General features: G+C 42.9%; 1 protein-coding gene across 23 annotated transcripts in view; it reads right to left on the reverse strand.

Annotated features, from left to right (window-relative positions):
• The window catches only part of DOCK9 (dedicator of cytokinesis 9), a 326125-nt gene that overhangs the window by 98048 nt on the left and 204390 nt on the right, over positions 1-23687 (reverse strand). For all 23 annotated transcript variants that reach the window (XM_030567760.1, XM_030567843.1, XM_030567769.1 and 20 more), the window contains exons 28-33: positions 23062-23208; positions 19854-19937; positions 19007-19118; positions 13703-13881; positions 11476-11592; positions 9920-10040 (exon numbers count right to left, since the gene is read on the reverse strand). In XM_030567760.1, coding sequence (XP_030423620.1) covers positions 9920-10040; positions 11476-11592; positions 13703-13881; positions 19007-19118; positions 19854-19937; positions 23062-23208 — 760 coding nt within the window. The remainder of the gene's footprint in view (positions 1-9919; positions 10041-11475; positions 11593-13702; positions 13882-19006; positions 19119-19853; positions 19938-23061; positions 23209-23687) is intronic.

The raw sequence follows: 23687 nt of genomic DNA on the forward strand, positions 1-23687 counted from the left end.
GTTTTTGGGTCTGGGTCCAGTACTAGGCTGTGATTTTAAGAAAGGCTATTTGGAAGGATGGGGAACCAAAGACGGACAAATTGAAAAGTGAATTAGATCGGGAAACCAAAACTGATGGGCCCAAGTAGAAGCTTGTCCTGAGCCTTGTCCTGACTAACTTTCCTAAGTACTCTGAGGATTAACAGGATGAGGAGAAATGAGAAAGGCATATAGCATGTTTTGATCCCACAGAATCAGATTTGCAACTGCGAGGGACTTTGGACTCATTCCTCCAGGTGAGCAATATATGGGATATTTCTAATCATATGTGGCAAATACGTCCATTGAGGGAACTCCCTAATCCTGAAACACTGAATTCAGAATAGAGTCTTTTAGCTCCCATTCATTGGAGATGGGGTCTTTGCTGCTCCAATAATCTGCTAAATTGTCTTAGACACCTGCTCAACAAAATGCAAACAGGTTGATATGACGATTACATCATTCCACAAGAAAATTTATTCCCAATACAGGGGAAGATCTTGCAACCTCCAAATGTGCATATAATACATTGCTGGCCTATTATCTGTTAGGATCTGAAGAGGGGTGTTCTGCAGCACAGACAGACACACTTTGCAAGGTAGAAGAATGGCTCTGAAGTCCAATATGTTTAAGTGCAATTCCTCCTGTGGGCCTGAAATTTGCCTAGGTTTGAACTCCATCATTGCTTGGATGCATCCTTTAGAGTAGTCTGATGGAGAAACTGGATGAAAAAACTCACTGGCACACACAAAGATGAGTCCACCCACCAATGAAGAGATGCCAGCACCTTTGGAAGTATCACTACAGGAAGGCATGGTGTATATCTGACTGGGTAATAAACTGGTCTTAACCACCCCTGAAGGGGGCAAAGGTGCAGTCTTGCATACAAAATCACAACAACATCAACACTTCTGGGAGAAGGAATCAGAGCAGATCTGTATTAGATTTCTTTTGTAGAGCAACTGAGATGTTAACAAAGCTAAAATGTATAATAAATATCTTGCAAGCTGGCAGGAGGTGTATCAATACAATTGTTTTCAGGAGCAGCAAACTTTGATAGTCCGGAACCAAGTAAACAGAGAGATTTTTCAATCCCTGAGTTAAGTTAGAAAAAGTATGGTTAAACCACAAAGGAGATCTGTAAGACAAGCCACTTCAGGAAGACCAAGTTTATATTAGATTGTGGGGAATCTTGAGGTATGATAAGGGAAGTCATCAAGAACAGCTCTAGTTTTCTAATTTAGATTTTTTTTTTTGCCAACAGATTGAAAGAAATACAACTTTAAAAAACTACTAAAACTAACACTAACTAAAAATCTAATACTACTTATGATACATCAGGGAAGCAGATGGATACAGTGTCGCTCCATCTCACTGCACCTGGCAGTAAGGAGGAACTGTATGGTGGTTAGGGCTGTTCTGTCCTTTACTACCCCTCTCCCCAGGAAGTGGGACAAGGAGATGCAGGTAGGGTGACCAGACAGCAAATGTGAAAAATCAGGCCATGGGGTGGGGGGTAATAGGAACCTATATAAGAAAAAGACCCTAAAATCAGGACTGTCCCTATAAAATCGGGACATCTGGTTATCCTAGATGCAGAGTGCATATGCAGCCTCCAATGGACACTACTGGCTTAAAGACTCTGCATGGGGCATGTAGAAAAATGATCAAAGTAGTCTTTAAGAGATGAATAATTCTAATATTATCAATTTAGCACTTTAGGCATTTCACCTATTACTTTAGTGCATAGTTACCAATAAATAAAAATAAATGATTATTTTTACATAGCAATTTTTATCCTGAAGGATCCATCTCACTTATCAGACATGCTTTTTTCTCTTTCCACACACAACAATCTCTTAGTTCACCAGTGACATGCAACAGCTGTATAATAGCAACACAACAAGTCAGTTTAGTGCAGAAATTGAGGAAGAGCATATCCAGTCGCAGGAGGAATTCAGGTAAGTAAAATATGATTTTCCAAGTTGGAATTTAGAAAGGACATTATCTAAATTGGAGGCCGCCAGACAACTCTACAATACCAAATTCTATAGGTCACTTCCCTCAGATCCCACTGAGGAATACACTAAGAAACTGCACTCAGGACACTCCCTACAATAACACCGGAACAAATCAACATACCCTTAGAGCCCCGACCAGGGTTATTCTATCTACTACTCAAGATCCACAAACCTGGAAATCCTGGAAGCCCCATCATCTCGGGCATTGGCACTCTCACTGAAGGACTGTCTGGATATGTGGACTCTCTACTCAGACCCTATGCCACCAGCACTCCTAGCTATCTCCATGATACCACTGATTTCCTGAGGAAACTACAATGCATTGGTGACCTTCCAGAAAACACCATCCTAGCCACCATGGATGCATCCCACATACAGATGAAATACAAGCTGTCAGGAACAGTATTGCTGATGATGCCACAGCACAACTGGCTGCTGAGCTCTGTGCCTTTATCCTCACACACAACTATTTCAAATTTGATGATAACATATATCTCCAGATCAGTGGCACCGCTGTGGGCACCTGCATGGCCCCACAATATGCCAACATTTTTATGGCTGACCTGGAACAACACTTCCTCAGCTCTTGTCCACTTACGCCCCTTCTCTACCTATGCTACATTGATGACATCTTCATCATCTGGACCCATGGGAAGGAGACTCTGGAAAAATTCCACCACAATTTCAACAGCTTCTACCCCATCATCAACCTTAGCCTGGACCAATCTACACAGAAGGTCCACTTCTAGACACCACGGTGCAAATAAGTGTGGTCACATTAACACCACCCTATACCAAAAACCTACCGACTGCTATGCCTACCTTCATGCCTCCAGCTTCCATCCCGGGCACATCACACGATCCATGTCTACAGCCAAGCACTGAGGTACAACCGCACCTGCTCTAACCCCTCAGACAGAGACCAACACCTACAAAATCTCCACCAAGCATTCTCAAAACTACAATACCCACACGAGGAAATAAGGAAACAGATCAACAGAGCCAGACGTGTACCCAGAAGCCTCCTACTGCAAGACAAACCCAAGAAAGAAACCAATAGGACTCCACGGGCCATCACATACAGCCCCCAGCTAAAACCCCTCCAACGCATCATCAGGAATCTACAACACATCCTGGACAATGATCCCACACTTTCACAGGCCTTCGGTGGCAGGCCAGTCCTCACCCACAGACAACCTGCCAACCTGAAACATTCTCACCAGTAACTGCACACTGCACCACAGTAACTCTAGCTCAGGAACCAATCCATGCAACAAACCTCGATGCCAACTCCGCCCACATATCTACACCAGTGACACCACCACAGGACCTAACCAGATCAGCCACACCATCACCAGTTCATTCACCTGCACGTCCACCAATGTAATATGCGTCATCATATGCCAGCAATGCCCCTCTGCTATGTACATTGGCCAAACTGGACAGTCTCTACGGAAAAGGATAAATGGACACAAATCAGATATTAGGAATGGCAATATACAAAAACCTGTAGGAGAACACTTCAACCTCCCTGGCCACACTATAGCAGATCCTGCAGCGAAAAAACTTCAAGACCAGACTTCAAAGAGAAACTGCTGAGCTTCAGTTCATCTGCCAATTTGACACCATCAGCTCAGGATTAAACAAAGACTGTGAATGGCTTGCCAACTACAAAACCAGTTTCTCCTCCCTTGGTTTTCACACCTCAGCAGCTAGAACAGGACCTCATCCTCCCTGATTGAACTAACCTCGTTATCTCTAGCTTGCTTGCATATATATACCTGCCCCTGGAAATTTCCACTACATGCATCTGATGAAGTGGGTATTCACCCACGAAAGCTCATGCTCCAAAACGTGTTAGTCTATAAGGTGCCACAGAAAGGATTTTTTGCTGCTTTTACAGAAAGGACACTGTGATTAATGCTGACTTCTTTACTTCACTTTTAGGGAGAGAAGAGGCAGTGCTTGTTGCTAAAGATAGGAGTGATTGACTAAAATTAGGTTATTTTAAGCAGCAAAAGCATGGGAAGGTATGTCCTCAGCATTGGGGTAAGCACCTACGATCTCAGAACAGCAAAACAAGGACACTGGACTTCAGAAAGGCAGATTTTAATTGACTCAGAGAAATATTAGGCAAGGTCCCAGGGAAAGGCCAATTAGGGAAAAAAAGTAGTCAAAGGAAGCTGGCAGTTTTTCAAAGATGTAATACTTACTCATGAGGGCATTCTGTGCCAAAAAATTTAAAATTCTGCACACAATATTTTTAAAATCTGCAATATTCTGCAAGTTTTATTTGTCAATAAATAAATGCAGAGGCTACAGCATGGCAGTGGGGAGCACAGGCCACCGGATGCGTGAAGGTGGGAGATCACCCTGCAGCCTCCCAACCCCTCACCCTGGGGACATGGACTTAATGGTGAGGCTGCACCCAACCCTGACCCAGCACAAGGCCTGGGCCTGCCCCAGAAACACCTGGGGCCCTACCCCTCTGCGCCAGGTGTGGGACAGGATCCAAGTGCAGAGGAGCTCAGTGTGGGGGTGAGGAGGAGGATCCAGGTGTAGGGTGAGGGGATTCTGTGTGAGATAATCTGGATACAGGCAGCTCAGTGGGGGGGATCCAAGTGCAGGGGCAATGGGACCCTGCAGGGGCTTCCAGATGAAAGTGATTGGGACTCAGCAGAGGGGTCTAGGTTTGAGGTCTCAGCTGGCTAGAGGAATGGGGCTTGGTGGGATGGGGGTCTGGGTGCAGCTAATTGGGGGTCAGTGGCATAGGGGTCTTGATGTGGGGACTCAGGGTGATGCAGGGGAGGGGCTCATAAAGGTGGGGGTTTGAGTGCAGAGAGCTCAGCGGGAGGTGGTTTGGGTGCAGAGGTGGGAGTCTGGAGGCAGAGCATCTGGGTGCAAGGGGGCTCCAGATGCATGGGTTGAGGGTCAGTGAAGTGGGGTTTGGGTATGGGGTGTCTGGGTATGGGAAGTTCAGATGCATGGGGGTTGGGCGGATGGGAGAGCAGTTCCCTCTATAGTGACCCTTCTCCCTGCAGCTGAGGAGCAACGGGGGCGTGAATCAGAGGAGGATGCTCAACTTCCTGCAGCTGGGGGAGGTTTCTGGGGATGGGTCTGACACAGCCCCAGCCACTCATTGCAGGGGAAGAGGAAGCCCAGCTGGGACTAGCAGCTGATCCCGGCTTAGGGTACGTCTACCTGGATCGGCGGGTAGTGATCGATCTATCGGGGATCGATTTATCACATCTAGTGTAGATGCAATAAATCGATGCCCGATTGCTCTACTATCGACTCCAGAACTCCACTACAGTGAGAGGCAGAAGCGGAGTCGACGGGGGAGCGGTGGCTGCGAGGACGCAAAGTAAGTGATTCTAAGTCGATCTAAGATACATCGACTTCAGCTACACTATTCTCGGAGCTGAAGTTGCATATCTTAGATCGATGCCCCCCAGCGTAGACCAGGCCTTAGGGTAGGAGCTACTGGCTGGGATGTCGCCAGCCCTGCAGTGAGTTTCCTCTCCACCAGCTGCTCTGTGTACCTGAAACGATGTACCTGCACAGCTAGGGAGTAGCACATGACTGCTCTTGCAGCTTGTCTTTGCTTCCCTGTTAGAAGTCATTTTTCTGCGGGGAAGCAAAGAAATCTGCGAGGGAACATGAATTCTGCGCATGCGCAGTAGTGCAAAATTCTCCCAGGAGAATATTAGAGGCTCAACATCAAGCTATTCTGATGCAGAGGAAAGATAAGAAGAGCCACAGGAGGCCAAAGGGCTGCACAAGGAGATTTTTAGTTATCTAAAAATCAAAAAGGATACCTAAAAGCAAATGGAAGGAGGGGCATGTCATCAAGGAAGTATACATGGGAATAGCAGCAGTGTGTAGGGACAAAATCAGGAAAGCTAAGGCAAAGAATAAGTTACAGCTGAGACAACAGGATGGGGTTCTTCAAATATGTCAGACCCAAAAGAAAGCTCAAGGACAGTGTGGGTCCGCTGCTCATTGGAGAATGTGGGCTGGTAACAGCAGATGATCGGAAGGTAGAGCTGCTCAATGCCTACTTTGCTTCAGTCTTCTCACAAAAAATGTGACCAGATGACTACTGAAGTTACCATAGACAATAACGGGGAAAGGATGCAGATCGGGATAAGTAAACATGTCAGAGATCTTCTGACTAATTTGCATGAATTCAAATCAGTGGGATTGGATGCTAGTGATCCAAGGGTACTGAAGGAATTAGCTGAAGAAATCTCGGAGCCACCGAGATATTTACAAACTCATGGATGACAGGAGAAGTCCCAAAAGTCTGAAGAGGATCTAACATGGTGCCCGTTTTTAAAAGGGGGAAAAGGAGGAGCTGGGGAACTATAGACCAGTCAGCCTGACTTCGATATCTGGGAAGCTACTACACCATGTATAAAACATTAAATTTGCAAATACCTGGAAGATGAGTCACTAGCAGCCAGCATGGATTTACGAAGAATAAATCATGCCAAAATCAGCTTGATTTCCTTCTTTGACAGGGTAACTAATTTGGTAGATAAGGGGACTGCGGAGGACATAATATACCTGGACTTCAGCAAGGCTTTTGACACAGTCCCACATAACATTCTGATAAGTAATCTGGAGAAATGCAGGCTCGACAGGACTACCATTAAGTGGATACATAATTGGTTAAACAACCACAAAGGAAGAGTAGCTATTAATGGAATAAGGTTGGATTGAAGGGAAGTCTCAACTGGGGTTCCACAGGGATCTGTTCTGGGTCTGGTGTTATTTAACATTTTTATTAATGACCTGGATGTAGGTGTAGAGAGCATACTGATCAAGTCTGCAGATGACACAAAGCTAGTGGGGTTGCCAATACGTTGGAGGATAGACCTAAAATTCAGAAGGATCTTGATAAATTGGAGAACCGGGATTCAGACAACAACATGAAATTCAAGACAATGTAAAGTGCTACACTTAGGGAAGAAAAACCAAAGGAACAAATGTAGAATGGGGAGAAACTGGCTTGGCAGCAGCACTGCTGAGATGGATCTAGGAGTTGTGGTGGATCACAACCTCAACATGAGCCAGCAATGTGATATTGTTGCAAGAAAAGCAAATGCAATGTTAGGTTGCATTAACAGAGGCCTAGCATGCAAGTCACAGTAGTTGACAGTACCACTCTACTTGGCGCTGGTTAGGCCTGTGCCTAGTTTTGGTCAACAATGTATAGAAAGGATGGAGAGAAACTGGAAAGGATCCAGAGGCGAGCAACAAAGACAATCAAAGGGATGGAATGCAAGTCATATCAGGAACTGGGTATGTTTAGTTTGGAAAAGAGGAGATTAAGTAGGGGGATATGATAGCAGTCTTCAGATATTTGAAAGGCTGTCTGTAGCGGGGTGGACCCCCACTCCTTCCCTGAAGGGGTAAAAACAGCCTTGGGAGGGGGCTGTGGCTGGAGAAAGCAGCTTTTAGGCTGGGCTGGTTGGGGGAAGTGGCTGCAGCTGAGGCCATGCCCCAAACAGATTCAGCTGGCCCTATAAAGGCAGAGAAGCCAGGGGCAGACAACAGTATCTCTCTAGCTGCAGGGAGCTGGAGATAAGGTACCTAGAGTGGAGCAGAGCTGGGGATAGGCTGAGGAGCTGGGTAGCTCTAGCCTGGAAAGCCCCAGGCTGCGGCCTAGAAGAAGGCCAAGGGGTACTGGAGGTTGCAGAGGGCAGCCCAGGGGTAGGCCAAGGCAGCAGGTCCAAACCCTCCTTGCCAGGGATGAGTAGGGCTGATACTGCAGTCTGCCCCAAGGCACAGGGGCTAGACAATGACTGGCAGTAGCCATATACGGAGGCAAGGTGGGGATAGTGGGTGGGGGGTCCCCCGGGGAGGGGAGACCCTAGGACTGAGGGGATTACTGCTAGAGATCAGCACCCCAGGTAAAAGGGCACTGGGTCCTGGGAGGTACACGGGGCCAGAGGACAGGCGGATCATCGGCCTGCAGAGGATGCTCTGGAGCTGAATAGAGTTAATTCTTAGAAGTCACCAGCAGGATGCACGGCAGGGGTGAGTCCACTCGTCTACACTGCCATAAAAAAGATGGATAAAATTTGTTTTCTTCCACAGAGGGCAAGACAAGATCCAATGGATTCAAACTGCAGCATAGCAGATTAAGAACAGCAGGAGAATGGAACAGACTCCCTTGGGAGGTTGTGATAGCTTCTTCACTGAAGATTTCAGAAGGAGGCTGGATAGTCATATATCTTGGATGGTTTAGATACAGTAAATCCTGCATCTTGGCAGCAGGTTAGACTAGATGATCATGGCGGTCCCTTTTTAACAATTTGATTCTATGATTCCCAAAATAATCTGAAACTAGCTGTGGGGAGCCAGAAAATACACCTACGGCACACAGAATGGGAAAAAATTGTGGGTGCTAACCAGTAGCAATTCATCTAAATTCATCTAAGTGCATCGGACGAAGTGGATATTCACCCACGAAAGCTCATGCTCCAATACATCTGTTAGTCTATCAGGTGCCACAGGACTCTTTGCTGCTTTCATCTAAATTATTGTTTTCTATCATTATCTCCCGAAAGTGGGGATTGGGCACCCCATCCCCAGGAAGGGGTAAGACTCAGCGCTGCATTCTCTTTAATCTTTAGCAGCATAAAAAAAGAGAGGCATGCAAGAACTGATGGTTTAGGTGCCAAAAATTCCAAATCCATTTAGGCAGATTTGATAAAAGGCAAAGGAAGTACTAATGTGAGATTTCTAAATATAGCTACAACACATGATCCAAGGTTTAAGAACCTGAAGTGTCTTCTAAAATCTGAGAGGGATGAGGTGTGGAGCATGCTTTCCGAAGTCTTAAAAGAGCAACACTCTGATAAGGAAACTACAAAACTCGAACCACCAAAAAAGAAAATCAACCTTCTGCTGGTGGCATCTGACTCAGATGACGAAAATGAACATGCATCAGACCACACTGCTTTGGACTATTATTAAGCAGAACCTGTCATCAGCATGGAAGCATGTCCTCTGGAATAGTGGACATATTAATCTTTAGCACATCTGGCATGTAAATATCTTGTGACGCCAGCTACAACAGTGCCATGTGAACTCCTGTTCTCACTTTCAGGTGACGTTGTGAACAAGACGCAGGCAGCATTATCTCCTGAAAATGTAAACAAGCTTGTTTGTCTGAGTGATTGCCTGAACAAGAAATAGAACTGAGTGGACTTGCAGGCTCTAAAGTTTTACATTGTTTTATGTTTGAATGCAGGTTTTTTTGTACATAATTCTACATTTGTAAGTTCAACTTTCATCACAAAGAGATTGTACCACAGTACTTGTATTAGGTGAATTGAAAAATACTATTTCTTTTGTTTTTTTACAGTGCAAATATTTGTAAAAAAATATATATAAAGTGAGCAGTGTACACTTAGTATTCTGTGTTGTAATTGAAATCGTATTTGAAAATGTAGAAAATATTCAAAAATATTTAAATAAATAGTATTCTGTTATTGTTTAACAGTGCAATTAAGGACGATTAATTTTTTTAATCGATTGACAGCCCTGCTATAAATATAAATAAGCTACACTGAATTGGCAGAGATATGGCTATACCAGAATGGATCTATATTCATATATTTTTGCCTGCCCTCCAGGCTCAGAAAACCCCCCATAAGACAACGGTTTGAAGTGATGTCCTTCACATTGTTACTTTCACGACTGGCAGTTGATCTGAGTTTCATCCAAGAAAGGAACTCTCACTTGACTCGAATGATTAAATCTTTTCATAGTACATGTTTTCAAAATGTGATGACATTAAGACTTAAAGGGTTTTTAGTAAAGAAACAAGAAAAAACGAGTCAGAATTTTAAAAAAGAATGTATTACCAATGCCGGAGATAACACCAAACAAATCTTTGTGGAGGCTGTTATCCAAAGTGTTACTTGACTTTTGTGGTGTTACTAAAGGATTTGCAGCTGGCATACTAAGTGGTTCATCTTTTGCACTCTGTTTAGAAAAGAAATAAACAAATGATTATAATGTACATTTTGTGACATTTCAAAATTAGTGTGCGCGCATATTACATCTCTCTCTCTCTCTCTCTCTCTCTCTCTGAAGGAATGCGATATCTGATGTTTTTAAAATCAAGGATGACATCAAAGTATATGCTGCAACCCACTGAAACAAACACAGGATACCTAAGGTTACCTCTAACATGTCAATATGTTTACTTCAACATTGCTCACAATTGGGCATATGCTTTTTAACATGACTTTATTTAGACTTGCCTTACTTCTGTTTACAACATCCAGAAATTTCTCCTTCTGAAAACATACTGTGAACTTCTCTTTTTTGTTTTACTTAGTAATTTTTATGTCATTTGACTGAATTAAATAATAAAAGATTCCATCGACATCAGCTGTCTGCTGAGTACAACCAAGACTCCTGTCTTTGTCTCCATTTTAAAAACTAAAGCTCCAGTCCTCCTAATATTTAGGTATGTGATTAACTTTATGTAGTTGAGTAGCCCCATTGACTTCAAGCATGTTAAGTACATGTGTTAATGCTAACAGGATCAGAGTCAATAATAGCAAAAATACAAGCTATTGATATAGTTAGCAGGACAGCTCAAACACTAATGCCCAATTTCTGAATAAAAAAGGAGGGAAGCTAATTTTTTTTGTATTAAAGACTTTGTTGTAAATACTTCTTTAAAAAAGGAAAACGTCTAAATGATCACGATTTGGGGTCATTTTCATGATTTCCATGCTTTCTGTGAAATTGTCATTTATAAAGGATCCTAATCATAGTGCATATGCAAAAGAGGGCTTAATTAAGATAGCACAGACAACAATGATTCTGGCATTACCTAATTTAAAAGTCTGACTTTGTAACCTTAATGTTCTTTTAATGCTTCTTTGTGTGTACCCGTAAATAGGCAATTGATTTTTTTTTTTAAAGAAATTAACATATATATGCTGCATTTCCTGTGCACCTAAAATTCTAATAAATTTTTATGGAAATTTGGAATGAGCAAAATACAGGAACATGACCAATATGGTCTATAAAAAGCAAATATTAACACACAAACCAATACCACTTCTTTGTCCTTTGACATAAACAGCACTTCTTTGTCATTCTGACATAAATGAGGTGGGGACATAGCTTGAGGTCTCTTCTATTCTGGCTATCCTTGGTGTAATAAGAGTCCCTATGGGGCCATTACAAGCTTATTTTAGATAGAGTAGCCATAAGGCTGGTCTAATTTATGCTCCAGACTGAGCTAGCCTGCTGCTGACCCCAGAATATATGAAATACAATGGTGATTTAAGTGCACCTTGGTTGGACCCAAGAATCAGGTCCATAGCATTCAGCATGCACATTATTGAATATATTCTGCTAAAAATAACTCTGAATGTCAAATAATAAACAGCTCACTTACGCTGCTGGAAGGATTAACAGGAAAAGGTGACACATCCTTGACATTGATTCGTTGGACATTTTCTAGCAGCAGTCCGAATACTGGTAGATACAAAGTGGCTATTCTTGCTTGATGGCTCTGAACAAAGATTCACAGTTCTTGTTAACAAACAAATAATGAAACCAGTGATTTAAGAAATAAACAAACAACCCCATTTATAGGAATGTTTCTTACACCATTCTTCCCCAAACTACAGAACCTAATGTTTAGCAATGGAAAAGATATGCTAAAATCAGGGTCTAGGACAGAGGCCCCCAAACTGTGGGGCACACACCCAAGGGGGGCGTGGAGGAACTTCTGGGGGCCATGGCATGGCCTGGGCCAATCCCCACGGGGGGCAAGGAAGGGGTGCCACCCAGCTCCTCCCTGTCCCCAGTTCTGCTCCAGTCCCACCCCCAGCCATGTCCCTGGCTCCTGGCCTTGGGCTTGGTCCTGTCCTCAACCTCAGTGCGCTCCAATCTGGGTCCTACTCCTGCCCCTACCCCTAGCCTTGGCTGCTGCTCCATTCCAGGGCTGGGGCTGAGGCTGAGGCTGAGGACAGGGCTAGGAGCAGAGCTACTCTTGGCTGCAGGCCTGGCTGCTGGCCCCCACTGCAGCCTCGGTAGAGCTCTGCTCCCATCCCTGCCCTCAGCCATGGCCCTGCTCCTATCCCCGGCCCCCTGTCCACAACCCTCAGAAGCTTGGGGACCGCTGGTCTAGAACATGTATTCATTAGTATACAGATATACAATGCTGACCACTAAATATTTATTATTCAACAATGAATGCTTCAATTAAAATTTATAGGTCAAGAAATTTGTTTCCTTACTATTTCAAAATGCCACTGGAGAACAAAATGATACATACTTGAAACTAAATACACGGGAAGGGTCAACCTAAAACTATGCAAAGTTAAGAAGTCCATCAGAACTGCAGTTACAAAATCACAGAGGTGTTAAGATAAGTTCCTGTCTGCATCCTAAAACTTGCCCATACCAGTATTGCCCTGGCCTCTTCCTTTGTCATTCAGTGTTAAACGCATTCTGAACTATATGCATTTCCTTACCTTTTGGGGGCGAAGCCAGACTTTCAGGCACCTGCTCCTCTACTTGGTGTAAACTTTGCTTGTACCAATCAGAAACGAACACACACAGTTTTTGGGCCCCGTCCCCTATGACACTTCTATGATGTCATAGTGGGTATCATAGGCTGGTCTGCCATGTGCAGGCAGATGAGGAGAAAGAAAAACGAATCCTGTGTACCTTGTGCACACCCGTAACTGAGCCTGATCACCTCGAAGCCTCTCTCAGCTCACGTGTTTTAAGCAGAGTTTCTATGTTTGCCGGTCGTTATGAGTTGGTTTGTATTCATAAGTACTGGTTATTACTAAATGCTGCATCCATGTTTATAAATATTGTTTACTGCATCTTTGTTTATAAATATTGTTTGATAGTAAATACTTGAGCCATTGTATGTTTTAAGTTCCATTAACCTTATTAGCTAATCATACGCTGCTCCCCTACCCCTTGTAACTATCCCCAATAAAACTTTAAATTAATTAATTTTATTTGTGTGCGTGCCTGCAGTTTGCATCGTGACCCATATCCTCCTTGCATCCCTTACCTATACAGTCTATTGCCACGTGCAGCCTGGTAAATAACAGGTCTGCATTTTTCTTTCGCCCCTAAAAGTACGTGGCAATCTACAGGATGCTTCACTGCAACACAAGGCCCTCAAAATTTAGAAAAATCAGGAAACTCCAAAGTCATAATATTTACTACAACTGGCAATTCCACTTGTATTAACTAACTGTCCTTCTAATAGATCATGGAAGGACTAACCAAAATTAGTTGAATATTAATAATGGTTAATAATCATTACAAATAAATAAGTTAAAAAGCAATCATTTTGAGTAAATAAGAAAATCTGACTACATTTGCCTACATTATAATTTGTTTAAATGTAACATGCAGTTCTTTTAATAAGTATATTTTTTCATAGTTAAAAAATGAAAACACAAATCAGTTTTCAGAACCCCATGTTTATCTCAATATCTATCAACTATATACAAACTTTATCACTGTAGATACACTTATTTTCTGTTGATACTTCATATGCAAATTAACAGTATTTTCCCATCCATAAAACCTGAAAATGTACATACCTAAACTTTTTAACTTCCTAATTGTTGAAGTAGCAGTAAACTTACCCTGGAAGCATATCTGTCATCAAAAGAATGCTTTATCATCAAATTCTTGAGCACACTAATTGCAATCTGCCGGATGTCTCTGAATTCTTGTAATGCATTTCCCACCTCCCGTAGGAGCAGTCCCACTAAGAAGTGATTCTTGCAAAACTCATCTGTTAATGAATAGTCGAGCTGGAGGTCTGAAAATAGAGTATAAGTTGTAGTTTAGGAAGGGTGTAATTAATATTAATTTGCCAATTAACACAAGCATGGGCTTCCCCCTTTGTTCATGCTTAGTTGCAAAAACAGTTTAGACATGGCTTGTTCAAAAACCCACTTAGCCTCAAAACTGTATGGCTTTGTCAGGCAGACATTTGTCATATATAACATGTGTTCATTCAACACGTAGACATTAGACAGTTAGTGAAATACAAAACAACCATAGCTTTAAGTATAATTTTACGAAAACTAGTAACAATGAATATTAAGAGTAAAAAATGGTTACCTACCTTCTTGTAACTATTGTTCTTCAAGATGTGTTGCTCATGTCCATTCTAAGTAAGTGCGTGCATACTGCATGCACGGTCAGTGGAAGCTTTTTCCCCTAGTGGTAACCGTTGGGTTGGCTGAGGAGCCTCCTGGAGTTGTGCCTTCATGGTGGTGTATTATAGGCCCCTGACAACCTGCCACCACCTCAGTTTCTTCTTACTGGAGTACTCCAACAGAGGGGTAGGCGGGTGAGGCTTGGAATGGACGTGAGCAACACATCTTGAAAAACAAGTTACGAGAAGGTAGGTAACTGTTTTTTCTTTGAGTGCTTGCTCATGTTGATTCCAAGTACATGATTCCCAAGCATTTCCCTTGAGGTAGGGTCAGAGTTCATGGATTTGTTGATTGGAGCACCGTTCTGCCAAAAGCTGCATTGTCCTTGGCCTGCTGAGTGATGGCATAATGCGAGGTGAACGTGTGGACCGATGACTAAGTTGTGGCCCTGCAAATCTCCTGAATAGGGACCTGCACCAGACATGCAGTAGAGGTGTGCTCGTCCTCATGGAATGTATAGTCAGAGCCGGAGCTGGCACCTTTGCAAGTCATAGCAAGTTCCAATGCAGGATGCGATCTACGATGAAATTCTCTGGGATGAGACAGGGAGGCCCCTTCATCCTATCTGCTATTGCAATAAAGAGCTGGCTTGATTTGTGAAAAAGCCAATACCCACCTAACATCTAGGGAGTGGAGATTTTGCTTTCAGATCTTGGCACGTGGCTTACAGTAGAACACCAGAAGGAAAATGTCTTGGCTTGTGTGAAAATGAATATCACTTTTGGAAGAAAGGCTGCATGAGGCCATAACTGAACCTTGTCCTTATCGAATACCATGTATGGAGGTACAGGATGTCAAGGTCTTAAGCTCAGACATTCTCATGGTCACAGTTATAGCAACCTGGAATGCTCGCTCCTCTACCTCTCATGGAAGGTGGTAACTTGCTAAGGGCTCGAAGAGAGTCCCCATCAGCCTGGAGAGCACTAGGTCAAAGTTCCATGCTGGTACTGGGTGGTGAATTTGAGGGTATAATCTGTCAAGTCCCTTAAGAAAGCAGCCCAGCATCAGGCTAGCAAAGACTGATCGGCTGTCAATCCCAGGATGGAATGCCAAGATCACTGCCAAGTGAACCTTTAAGGACGACACCACCAGACCTAACTACTTCAGGTGCAACAGGTAGTCCAGAATGAAGGGTATTGAGGCCTGCATCAAAGACACGCCCTTCTGTACTGACCACATCGAAAATCTCTTCCATTTGACTAAGTAAGTAGCTCTAGTGTTGGCTTCTGGCTACCAAGGAGGACCTCTCTGACAGGCTCTGAGCATGTCAACTCCATTGGGTTTATCCATGAAGCTTCCACGCTGTGAGGTGGAGAGATTTGAGGCTGGGATTCTGAGTGATTAGGTCCAGCACCAATGGCAGGGTGACTGGAGGGGCTACTGACAGTTCCGGAAGCGTTGTATACCAAGGTTGGCTGGCCCAAGCTGGTGCTGTTAGAATGACTGACATTCTGTCCCTTCTGGCCTTGAGCTGGACCTTCTGAATGAGTGGTAAAAGTGGGAAAAATAAAACAGATGGTCCATCCAGGGGAGGAAAAATGAATCCGTAATCACAGGTTGTGATTTTGGAAGGAGCAAAATTGCTGACACTTCCTGTTGAGTCTCAACATGAATAGGTCTATTTGGGGAACTCCTCACTGCTGGAAGATGCTGTTGATCAGTGGTTCTTAAACTTTTGTACTGGTGACCCCTTTCACATAGCAAGCCTCTGAGTGTGACTCTCCTCTTAAATATATATAAAAAAGTGTTTTTAATTTATACCACCATTATAAACGCTGGAGGCAAAGCGGGATTTTGGGTGGAGGCTGACAGCTTGCAACTCCCCAGGTAATAACCTTGTGACCCCCGATGGGTCCTGACCCCTAGTTTGAGAACCCCTGCTGTTGATGATGTCTGGGCAAATGGACCACTTGTGACAGTGGAAAGGTCTGCTTAGATGGTCCGTCAGCTTGTTCTGGGACCACGGAAGACTAACAAGTCTCTAGGTGTATTGAGTGAGCTATGCAGAAGTTCCAGAGCTTGAGGGCTTCCTAGCATAGGGGAGAAGAGCGTGCTCCACCCCATCTGTTTATATAAAACATCGCTGTTGTACTGTCTGTCATCATTGATATACACCTGCCTTCCAGATGGGTTTGGAAGGTTTGGGAGGCTAGGCAAACCGCTCTCAGATCCCCTACATTGATGTGAAGCAAAAGCTCCACCTGGGACCAGAGACCTTGAGTTCTAAGACCCCTGAGATGTGCTCCCCACCCTGACGCTGATGCGTCTGTGACTAGAGACAGCAAGGTCTAGGGCCTGGAGAAGGGGACTGCTGTACATGCTGTTTGGAGATTGAGCCACCATAGTAGGGACTCAATAACCTGGGGAGGAAGCAAAACTATCTTGTCCAAGTTGTCTCTGTTTGGTCTGTATACTGATGCCAACCATGCCATGTGACCAAGCAACTTCAAACAGTTCTGTGCCGTTGTGGTTGGTAAACCTCTGAAGCTGTCTGTGATGGAGCAAATGGCTCGGAAGTGAGACTCCGGTAGGAACACCCTGGCTTGAGTGGAGTCTAGGACTGCTCCTATAAACTCTATCCTCTAGGTAAGGGTTAGAGTCGACTTGGGCACATTCAACAACAGACCAGGTCCACTGAAAAAGTCATCTGTATCAGATTTACAGGTGCTTCTACCTGCGCCTGGAGCAGCCCTTGACCAGCCAGTCGTCAAGATATGGGAACACCTGCACCTGCCATTTCCTCAGGAACGCGGCAATGACTGCCATGCACTTGGTAAATATGCCAAGAGGGGGAAGGGAGTTGCCAACAGGCTGAAGGGGAGAGCTGTAAACTGATAATGAGTGTGGTTCACCATGAAGCAGAGGAATCTTCTGTGGGCCAGGACTATCGATATATGAAAGTATGTGTCCTTCAAGTCAAGGGTGGCGTACCAGTCATAAGAACATAACAATGACCATACTGGATCAGACAGAAGGTCCATCTAGCTAAGCAGCCAGTCTTCCTAAACTAGCCAATGCCAGCTGCCCCAGAGGGAATGATCAGAATAGGTAATCAAATAATCCATACTCTGTTGCCCATTCCCAGCTTCTGGCAAACAGAGGCTAGGGACATCATCCCTGCTTATCCTGGCTAATAGACATTGATGGACCTATCCATGGACTTACCTAGTTCTTTTTTGAACTCTGTTATAATCTTGTCCTTCACAACATCCTCTGGCAAGGAGTTCCACAGGTTGACTGTGCATTGTGTGAAAAAATACTTTTGTTTGTTTTAAACCTGCTGCCTATTAAGTTCATTTGGTGACCCCTAGTTCTTATGTTATGAGAAACAGTAAATAACACTTGCTTATTTACTTTCTCCACACCAGTAATGATTTTATGGACCTCAATTATATCCCCCCTTAGCTGTCTCTTTTCCAAGCTGAAAAGTCTCAGCTTTATTAATCTCTCCTCATATGGAAGCTGTTTCATACCCCCTATTCATTTTTGTTGCCTTTTGTGAACCTTTTCCACACAATATTCAAGATGTGGGGTACCATGGATTTATATAGAGGTAATCTGATATTTTCTATCTTATTATCTATCCCTTTCTTAATGATTCCCAATATTCTGTTAGCTTTTTTGACTGCTACTGCACATTGAGTGGATGTTTTCAGAGAACCATCCACAATGATTCCAAGATCTCTTTCTTGAATGGTAACAGCTAATTTAGACCCCATCAATTTATATGTGCATGAGTTTATATGTATAGTTGGGATTATGTTTTCCAGTGTACATTACTTTGCATTGCTTTCCCCGGATCCATGGAGAGAACGATAGTGGCCAAAGATACCATGTGAAACTTCAAATTCTTCATGAATCTGTTGAGATTTTGCAGGTCAAGAATGGATCTGAGATCTCCTTTGGCTTTCAGGATTAGGAAGTATCAGGAATAGAATCTCTTTCCTCTTAGCTCCTAAGGAACATTCTCTACTACTTCTATGCATAGGAGTGACTGCACTTCCTGTAAAATAAAAGCTGCTGGTGAGAGGGGTCCCTGAAAAGGGACGGGGAAAGGAGGAACACAATTGGAGAGAATATCCCACTTCTAAAGTGAGCCGCACCCAGCCGTCTGAGGTTATCTGGGCCTGCACACAATAGAAATGGGAAAGATGGTTCAGGAAGCAGGGAGAAGGATCCGGGCTCTGGGCTGGTGTGTCACCACTCTGATGCACCTTCAAAAGGCCTGCTTGGAGCTGGAGGACTGCCTTGCTGAGCTCTGGCCATGTCAGACGGGGGCTGAAAAGGTCTTCATCTGTTGTTCCTCTCTGCTTCCTAGAGTCCTACCTATGTTGGGCAGGGTAGAAGTGACGAGGAGGTGGCTGGGGTCTGAAGTGCTTCCTCTGAGGAACTGATGTATGTAGCCCCAAAGATTTCAAATTTGCCCTTGTATCTTTAAGGCTACAGAGCTTGGAGTCAGTCTGTTCCAAAAACAGTCCTAAGCCATCAAAAGGCAAGTCCTGGATGGTCTGCTGGACCTCTGGGGTGATGGCCTGATGCTTGTAGCCATGATGATCTTCTCATGCCAATAGCAGAGGACATGGTGCAAATACACGAGTCCGCCACATGCAGGGCAGCCTGCAAGATGGTTCTTGCCACCTTGACTTGTTCCACGACCGCTACGAACTCCAACCTGTCCTTTTTAAAATTTTAACATTTACATAGTTAAAAATGTGGATTTACCTTGATATCTCTGAATTCTGCCTTTTCCAAATGGCATAGGTAGATTCAAAGGGATGTAGTGTTCATGGTTACACACCACTCGAAGAAATTCAAATTTGAATTCAAAAAGGGTCTGCAAAAATATTTCAGATGTAAATTATACAATTTAATAATTTAGTGATTTTCTGGAGGCATAGCTAAAAAGGAAACAGATTTCTTAACACTAGTTATTTCTCTCTCCTTTACAAATCTACAATCCTAGGGACTATATGTGTCATGCCATGCAGACCCAGGAGAGCTCTTTACCACAATATAGCATTTGAAAGCCAGGTTGAATTCTGTGTTACATTTCTTACTTTTATCAAGTCTATGTAGCGTGGCATGCAAGATTTGAGAGCTGTTTGAGATCCTGGAGGAGATCGTATGCACCTCTTTAAAAAAAAAAGTGAGTGCCTGGATTGCATGGCACATGCAGTTAGAAGGGTCATAGATTTGTAGAAACATCTTAGATATCAGAGGGCTCGCTTTCAATTATTGTCAATTTGTTCCTTGAGACTTTCATTGTCTTGCATAAAGTGCTCATTGATGTTGTTTCATCCATTTTCCAGCTAGGGATGCTAAAGAATTGTACCAGTCACACTCTTCCTCCTTGAAGATGTCACAGCCAATTGCACTATTCTGAGAGGCAAAAATACCAAAGGTGTCTTGAAAGCAAAAAGTAACACACTGACTATACATGAATGGGACACTAACCTGAAAATATGTCTGAATGTAACTGAAGAACATTCTGGGATCTCAACACATAATTTGTCACATAGGTGTACCAAAAAGAGCAACACATTTTTAAGTTATTAAAGGAGTGGAGTACCTTTGGATCCCCTGGAGCAAAGCAGCTGATGTAGTTATTGATTTGCTTGAACACAAAACCCCTGTCCATAAAGGTGAAACATCTCTGAAAAAGATAAAATATAAACCATTCTAAAGCAGTTCCAGATGCAGTGTTCAGTAAATTAGGTATCTATGTTTTAAAATTTTATCTTCCAAGAATATTTTTAACTTATAATTTAGTTTGAATATAAATGCTATTAAAAGCAAGCATTGTACAGTACAAAGTTACCTCATTTTAAAAGGAAAATTTTATAGAGCAACCGTTGATACTCAAAAAATGAAAAACACAATCAGTTCAGTTTTGAAATGTTGCCTGTAGTAAGAGGAGGCCCTAAGATATAAACCTTGGTATCAGAGGCCCAGTATGAGGCCTGAGGCCTGAACTAAAGTAATGGTCAAGACTTTGCTAACATAAAGCAAAGTTAAGCTGTGAGCCAGAGGCAGGCCCTGCTGACAGAAGCTGACAAGGAAAGGGCTGATGCTGCAAGAAGATATGTACCTAAAAGGTACTGAACACTAGATATTAGAACATTCACATACTTGCACATTCCACACAGGTAACAAGGAACAGGCTGACCCATCCCAATGACAGGGCCAAAAGGGTAATATGATGGATAGAGTTGTTTCGTTCCAATAATATGTACAAAGTGAGAGGTGGCACCTTACTGCGTAGAGGGGTTGTACCTGGCTACTTAGAAGGGTTGCACCTCATACGTCAGGAGTGATGTGTAACTTGTTTGTACCTGTGTATAAGAATGCATCCCTGGGGTGGTATCTTTGTTCGGCCGAGGGGCAGTGGAAAGTCCTGCCACTGACTGAGCAGAGTCCATTGACCGTGGGCACATATTAGTAGTATGCCCTGTAAAGTAACGATCTAGGGGGAACTATCGTTGTCCCCAATACGGCAATAAACCTGGCCGACGTGCCTTCGTACCTTACTAGACTCTGTGGTCACTGGGGATTCTCTTCGGGTCTGCTGCGTCAGCTATTTGCACAGAGCTGGGACAGCACACAGAGGGAACACACGCACGCAGCCGAGTGATATCAACATTGAACAGAGCAGAGCACCACACTGGTGGCATCTGACAACATTGCCCATACAGTAGAGTTAGGAAAAGCTTTTAACTATAGAATTACCCTTTTCACACTAAAATGTGTAAAATTGTTACTTAATGAACAAAATAAAAAATTTTTTTTACAGTAATGAATCATAAGCTCTATGGATAGGGTCCAACGTCTTCGTGTATGTTTGTGTAGTGCCTAGAATGGGGCCCAATCTTGACTGGAGACTGTAGCTGCTACGTAGCTAAATATTACATAATTTAGATGAACCTGGATTAATATGGCATCACCATTAACAGTAAAACTATTAACAGAATGCAAAACACCAAATTTTCAAAGAGATTATTTGGTGTTGCATCCCTAAAACTGACATTAATATGCCTACCTGGGCACACCAATTTTGCTAACATACATGTTAATATTTTCAACAAGAGAAATGGGAGAGAGAGAACTATAATTCATCTAAATAAGCAGGCAGGGTTTGGAATATGATAATTTGTTTAGTCATGCATATGCATACTCAATATCATTAGGTGTGCAACTGGGCACCTGAATTGTAGGTAGGTAAATTAAATAAATTATATAAAATCTCTGTGCACTTATTTGGTCCCATCACTGTAGTATGTGAGGGACTCTATCTGTTCTCCACCTACTCCAAACCAAACCTGAGGTTATGTCTGATTTTGAAAACCCTTTGAAAAGGATTCAAAAACATTTAAAATTTCCTTTTCCAAAGTTAAAAAAAAAAAAGAGAGACCACAAATGAGATTCCTACCAATTGTGACCGAACACATAACAGAACAATGATAAAATAGACACAATGGAGGTTTTTTAATATAATAAAATCATACTTAAACAAGTTAGGATTCAAACAACACTGAGGGAGAAAGACCTTTTGAAAATCACATACAAGTGAATCCCATGCAGCTAAGGACAATCCAACCAGATAAAAGGGTAGGTGTACAGAGCTTTATGGAAGCTCATCCACACTTCTTTAGCGCTCATAGTTTTAAGGTAACAAATCTTAGTTAAGTATCAGAGGGTAGCCGTGTTATGATATTCCCATAAAATTAATGGAACACTGTTCTTATTAAAATAGCCCCAAATTGAAGTAAATTGTGAGTAAGAAAGGGATTCCGAAGAGAACAAAGGCTCTTTTCAAATAAACACGATATTGACCTTAGCAGCATTAGTTCTGTCTGTCTTTTTTGTTTTGTTTTTTGTGAGAGCTTACTCACTGAAAAAAAGAAAAAGAGCTTTTGGGATCCTGACTACATAGTGCAAATACAGGTGCATTACTTCCAGTGCATAAAGTTAAGCTTATGCTTAAATCTTTGTAGGACTGGGGAAATAATTGGATGGCACAACCATGAAGGAATACAAATCATAATAAGCAAGGAAGTATGCAACTGCTAGCACAAAACTAAAACTTGCATTTTTTATAATATATTCTACACACAGTTTTGCTTAGACAATCTTATTTCTAATTGCAATGAGTATTTAACCTGTTCTTTTATACATCTCTATTTGCATATACAAAAGCATGCTTAAAATGCCTGTGACAGAGTGCAGGCCAGGGGTGAAAGTAACTTTATAGCACATACTGGTGCTCTGGAGTCCTGAGGAGGGGAGCGGGGCCTTAACCAGAAGAGGCATGGCCTCTGCCAGAAGAGGTGGGGCCTTTAAATCCCCAGGCCTTTAAAAATGAGCCAATTAGCCCATTAGTCCAAAACTGATAAAAAGGCAGGAAAGAAGTACCAAGTGGAGAGAGGGGGGATTAGCACTAGCTGAACTCACTTACATGGAGGCCTAAGGGGCGGGAGACCTCTGTTCTCCTCAGGTTCTGGGTAGAGTGCCAAAATGGCACAATGGTGCTATAAATAGATGGTTGCATGGGGATTGTTGTGGAAATGGTGAGTGGAACTTAAAATAAAAGAGCTAGGTGAAGGCACATCCACTGGAGTCCATGCAGTTTCTGAGAGGAAGAAGGTGGGAGAAGAGCCATGCCCCATTACAATGTCTTATACCATATATGCTGCTCTGTGAGACCTTCCTAAGTGAAAATCCAAGAAAAATAAAATTACTGAAATAATAAGCCTAGAGCCCATATTATTGTGGGTACCTACCTTTATAAAGACAGCAAGACTATGATTTGCATTTTTTGAAGCCTCTGGATTGTCTCTGTACTTCTGAGTGATGTGTGGCATTAGCATATTAACAAATGTTTCTACCGCATGGTGAAAAGAAGCCGGAAATCTCTGGTTTCGTAACAACTGGAAGAATAATTTAAAATACATATTTAGAATTTTAAATTTCCAAAGTGTTGAGGGGGGCCAGGCCCCGAAAAACTGGCAATATGGCGTGGGGTTAAAAGTTTACATTCTCAGGCCTCCCATCACCCTCAAATTGCCCCTTAGATTAATCAATATGTTCCTTTAAAGCTAGCATGAGTACATGTAATCATTTATCATTTTCTTTTGTTCTTTTGTTTATGGTATAAAAGGTAATCGAGCAAAGGGGGGCTCTGTAGTGTGGGTAAAGGATATAGTTTAATTAAAGATCCGGTACTTAATGAATTGTAAATGATGAATCGTGGCACCTGTGAACATCTTTGTAAACAGGTGGGGTATATAAGGTGGGGAAGAGGATAGTGATGTGTGCATGATCTGAGATTGTATATCTCCTTGCACCTTATTTGACTCAAATAAAGATACTTGCTTCTCCACTCCGGTGTGGTCATTGGGGATACGCA

Source organism: Gopherus evgoodei, chromosome 1, assembly GCF_007399415.2.
Source record: "Gopherus evgoodei ecotype Sinaloan lineage chromosome 1, rGopEvg1_v1.p, whole genome shotgun sequence".
Taxonomy (NCBI): Eukaryota; Metazoa; Chordata; order Testudines; family Testudinidae; genus Gopherus; species Gopherus evgoodei.